The 5,264-nt window shown below is 36.5% G+C and overlaps 1 protein-coding gene across 1 annotated transcript in view; it reads right to left on the bottom strand.

Moving 5' to 3' along the window:
• The window catches only part of st8sia1 (ST8 alpha-N-acetyl-neuraminide alpha-2,8-sialyltransferase 1), a 17,353-nt gene extending 12,423 nt beyond the window's left edge, over nucleotides 1-4,930 (bottom strand). The window contains exons 1-2 of the mRNA XM_015376707.1: nucleotides 4,270-4,930; nucleotides 2,685-2,829 (exon numbers count right to left, since the gene is read on the bottom strand). Of these exons, the coding sequence (XP_015232193.1) occupies nucleotides 2,685-2,829; nucleotides 4,270-4,448 (324 nt within the window). The 5' untranslated portion in view covers nucleotides 4,449-4,930. The remainder of the gene's footprint in view (nucleotides 1-2,684; nucleotides 2,830-4,269) is intronic.
• Between the last annotated feature and the right edge of the window lie 334 nt (nucleotides 4,931-5,264).

The following is a 5,264-nucleotide window of genomic DNA, read 5'->3' as shown; positions in this document are numbered from 1 at the left end:
TAAATATTTTGCATTTTAGACAAATTTTTTCATCTGTCAATATCCTCTATGCAGAACTCCTCAAGTGGGTCAATTACATAAACAATCTTCTTTAAGAAACCTTTGGCTATCCGATTATTTATCGATTCATCGAAAAAATAATCAACAGATTAATCGATTTGCAAATTGTTAGTTGCAGCCCTAAGTGTTTTATACATGCAAGGAATTAGATGAGGTGATAAGAGTACTTAAAACAAAGAGTACTTAATTAAATACAACTGGACTGATAAGACTAACAAGAAAAATAAAATTAGCTAAGCTTCTAATAAAAATAAAAAAGTATGCTTAACTTAACAGCAGAATGAACAAAAATAAAAAAGCATTATTGCATTGCCCTCGAAATATGTTTTTTAAAAGTGTAAAATCCCTGAATGTATTGTGAAGTGCTTTGATGTCCTAAGACTTGATAAAGCCGAATACAACAACAGGCTTTTTAACATTAAGATGAAAGGAAAATTATAAGCAGTCAAAATGCTACAATAACCATGAGTGCAAACCTTATTTAAAATAAATAGAACATTTAGAAATGTCATGTTGCCAGGTACTTAAAAGGAAAAAGAAATAGAGTATGGGCTGGAAACCCCAAGGTCAAAGTGGGAAACACCCCCAAAGATGATGTCAAGGGGTGAAGTCATAAGATAATTCTGTCAGGATGTAACCGCAGAGATAAAGACATTGCGTACTTTCTGACTCTCCAGGAAGGTTGAATGAGATTTCCTGTGTTTACTGTAATTGGTCAAACAGTGGCTCATGCTGATTAAATTATGGCGATGACACTTTCTAATAACCCAGCAGGCTTGAGCACCTAAGAATGCTTTGTCATGGCTGCTTAGCAATCTAGACAGTGATTCAAGAATCACTGCACATTCTTATATTTTTAAGTATGTTTTAAGCTCTAATTTTATACATCCATATATGGCTTGTAGCAAAAGTGTTATTTTCTATTTACTTATAATGCACTATTAAAAAATGCCCCCACTTTGATTGCTATGTTTGAAATTAAGTCTCTTGGAATTCTAATAATGTTTTATTTTTCTTCATTTTTTCCTCCTAAACAAGACAACCGATGTCATGGAAACCACATTTTTATTCAAAACCATATTATAACATTCATAAAAAACAACAGCAATATGTTAGTTTTTTTGTTGTTGTTTTTTTTAACCTGACCTTCAACTCCAAAGTCATGCAGTTAGACAGGGGTTTAAATCTCTGCATAATTCAGGTCAAGCTTTCAGATGTGAAAGGTTTTCAGAAGACTTGGGTTTAAAAATGTCCTAAGATCTTAAAGTTTACCCTTCATTTACAAACATGAAATTGAAATAGCGTAAAAAAACAAGTAAAAATGTTTCAAGTACTTATTAAAGACCTATGGGGAACCATGAAGAAGTTAAGAAAATCTGTAGTTAGGAAAACTGTAAACAAAGCAGATATCTATCCTTTATCATTTTCATCCCTTTATAAAGCACTTTAAAAATCAAAGTGCTGTACAGGTACATACTATGGAATTAAAAATAATCAAGATTATAAAAAGGCAATAACCAAAATGCAAAGTTGATAGTAGTAACAAAAAAATCAGCAATAAAAGGTGAAGAAGAGACAAAGGCTACACTAAAGGTTATCTTGTCTGTTTAAAAGATTAGTTTTTAAAAAGGACCTACAATTTATGTTAGAATAGCAACAGAAAAGTCATTATATAAAGAAAACCAGAGATATACCAAGTTAAAGTAACCACAAACCATGGAGGAGATATAGCAAACATGAGAAAGGTGTGTTTATATTAGATGAGACCAAAATGTATTTTTTTCCACTTAAAATAACCAACTAAGACTGGACATTACCCAGTTTGCCACTTTCTAGCTGCATTCAGGTTTCTCATTCATTTACCCTCACCTCCTCCAGCTTGCATGACTGAACATTTGCTGCAAGCGACTTCAAATTAGGGTCAGATATTCATCACGTCCTCAATGTCAATTTTTTCAGGGTAGAGACTTGAAGCCTGCGAAACGGAACCACGTTTCCATTTTCTGCAATCAAGCTTCCTGTGGTTACATAGCGCATCAAAAAGAAAAACAAAAAAAACAACACACCCTGTTTTTTCTGAACTGACATAAAGTCTTGCCCTGCCTTATGCCTAAACATGCAACTGAATGCATTGAAAGAAAATGGATTGAGCTGTAAATACAAATTGATATTTTGCTCTAATATGTAGTAAAAACCCCAATGTGCATGTGTTAACTTAATGGAAAAGCACAAATGCAGATTTTTAGATTAAAAAATTCCAAAAAATCTGGCTGAATGTGTTTTTCCAATTAAAGCGTCTTCAGTTTGACGCCTTGGCTGCTTATCCACTCACTCCTTCTCAGCTTTATATTGACTCCCCCTCACACTGGGACAATGTGTAAGTAATCCTCTCCCCCTCAAAGGATGGTTGCCTTCTTTACTGACTCCTCCCTTTCTCCTTTATTATTTATTCCTGAGAAAACCCCCGTCTCATAGCAGTAGCCAGTGGGGGGATAATCACACTGCATTCCCCATCACTTAGGTGTTCCCCATTTGTGCAATGATAAAGGATTGCTTTTGTGAAACTAGTGAGAAACTTTCACATCTAATCAGAACATGCATCTCTTAACAAACAAAAAATGTACCTGCACAAAAATAGAATATGTCTCGTTGTTGACGGTGTGCGAGTGGTAAAACTCTCCGTCGTACCACAGGACTTTGCCAATAGGAGAGTTCTCCTTCGTCAACGAAAACATCCACTTTGGATTGCAGCATTCTGTGAGCAGGGTTCTGTGCAGGAAATGGTACATGGTTAGTCTAAAAAATGGGATTTCAACTTGTCCAAATGAGCTGCACAGACACAAAGTTGCAAATCAAAAAGGCGGTTGTCTTATAATAATTAAAAAAAAACCTAAAACAGATGATTCCGTAAAAATTCAAAAAATATCCACTGGACTTGGTTTCCAAGATTTGAAGACGTTTCGCCACCTCTCCAGGAAGCTTTCTCAATTCAAAAATTAAATTCATTTTTGAATTGAGAAAGCAGACATTTTTTTTTTTCCATGTTGAAAAAATGATACTGGCAGAGCAGCAAAGCATATAAAGCAGATTGCTCACCCGGAAAGGGGCCTTGGTACATCTTTAAATAGATATCCTGTGTGCAACATATGGTTATAAAAAAAAAGTCACATTGGAACAAATCAAGCTTTGATTTGGTCATATATAGTTAATTCCACAGTCATACACTTGTATGATTTGGGCAAGTTTTTTGTTTTTTTCTTTTATCATTTTTTGTTTCCAGACTAAAAGTAAAATGAATATTTTTGAAGCGGCTCAGCCCAGAGTCCCTATTTGATTCTGATCAAATATTCTACAAATGAAGCTAAAGATGAGGATAATGGAAAGAAGACCTTTCAGCTACACATTAATTGGAAGTCTCTACCTAATATGTGCAAAAAGCAAGACAAAAATTACAACGTTCTGATTGATGTTCTTCCAACAAACCATTCTGAAATGCAATGCTCTATGAAAGTTGAAAATAAAACTCTTCTTTTCAAAATGTATATTAACTTATATCATGTATTTCTAAAAAATAAAATGGCTGCTTAGTTAAGAAACACAATTTTACATAAAACTCACAATATTATGAATAATCTCAGGCCTAGCTGCAGTGCTGGTTCTAGACCAAATGTATCAGGGGACCAAGAGGGGGCACAGCATGTTTTCATGGGGGCAAAGAAAAGCTTGACATAAAAAACGAGCAAAGGATTAAAATATAGTGAGATAGCTGCATGAGGTGACATTTCTATTAAATGGTTTAATTTAAATTCTATTTCTTATTAGGTCAATTTACATTCATAATTTAGGAATTCTACATATTTTTGACTTAATTTAAGTTGAAATAAATAAAAAAAATCTATAAACTCTGTATAAGAGCATTTTTTTATTTGTTTAAAAAAAGAGAGCAAATGGAAACTGGGATCCTATCTCAATACCACTGAAGCTATCCCCTTATTGTTTTTAAATAATTGCAAAAACAAAATTTGTAAAGAAAACAAAAGGCACAGGCCCCTCTTGGCCCCTGTCTAGAACCACCCCTGCCTAGCTGTATAAATGCTTAATAGAGACTGTTCTATTATTCTAGTTGCATTTCATTCCCAGCAGCCAAATCTTATGAATGATAATAGAGATCTAAGGATGTTTCAGACGCATGTGCGCCTGGAGACCAACCTGTACAGATCGATGCCAGTCTGATTCTTCTGCCACACTTCCCCCAGCCCCAGCACCTCCTCCACAATCTCTTTGTCGCTCGGGAGTCTGTAAACGGGGTAAACGTAGAACCATCCGAGCACCAGCACGCACAGAGCGGCCCACGCCGACAGCTTGGCCCGGTAGCATCGCGCCAACATCTTCCTCCCAGTCTTCTATAGAAACAGCAGCAGCGAGGCGGTGCGAACCCCGCAAAAAGCGCAGAATCAGAGCCGCTCCTTGCCTCCAATCTCGGGTCAGAGCATTTTTAAGTGGGGTACAAGCTGCTCGGTGATCCGGTTGCTTGGTTTATGCATCTGACTGGAAACCCGGTTATGAATTAGATGAATTAGAATAAGTGAAGAAAAGGAAGGAGCCTGTCCCTGCGGCTTTCTGCTTGGCGGTGCATCAGCACCATCACCCCAGGCTGGCTTATTGGGAGGAATCAGACGGACCTCCAAATCAAAGCCTTGGCGTATGCTGGTCCGCTCCGTATTTCGACCTTCAGCACTGAAAAGCGATCCTTTCTACGGGGTTCGAGGCTCTTTAAGGGCCCCTTGCCTAAATCAATGAAGGTGAGCTGCACAGATGCAGATTTCCCTTGTCAACACATACCCCTTTACCGAGACAGTAAAAAAGGAGGTGCGTTAAGATGGATGGGTTTAAGGCGAATGTTGCTTTCAAAATAAAAGCATGCGGTCAAACGCCCCGAGCATCTGGGCTAAAAACTCAGCTCAAACATCTTGTATAAATTGTGGAATGACAGTGATGGTGCTGGGATTGGGTGCCATATTTCCCATATCAAAAACTTCCACTGGCCAAAATCACCTCATAATTCTATTGATCTATTGACAGAAGCACATTCATTTCGGTACTTTATTTTTTCAGTTTTGTTGTTTTTTTACTTTTTTTTTTTTTATATGAACATATAAGTATTTCATTTTCTCGGTTTCATTGTTTTCTACTTTGCTGTTTTT

The sequence above is a fragment of the Cyprinodon variegatus genome, unplaced genomic scaffold (genome assembly GCF_000732505.1).
Source record: "Cyprinodon variegatus isolate N-32 unplaced genomic scaffold, C_variegatus-1.0 Scaffold139, whole genome shotgun sequence".
NCBI classification, from domain to species: Eukaryota; Metazoa; Chordata; class Actinopteri; order Cyprinodontiformes; family Cyprinodontidae; genus Cyprinodon; species Cyprinodon variegatus.
This window is presented reverse-complemented; position numbering and strand designations above follow the sequence as displayed.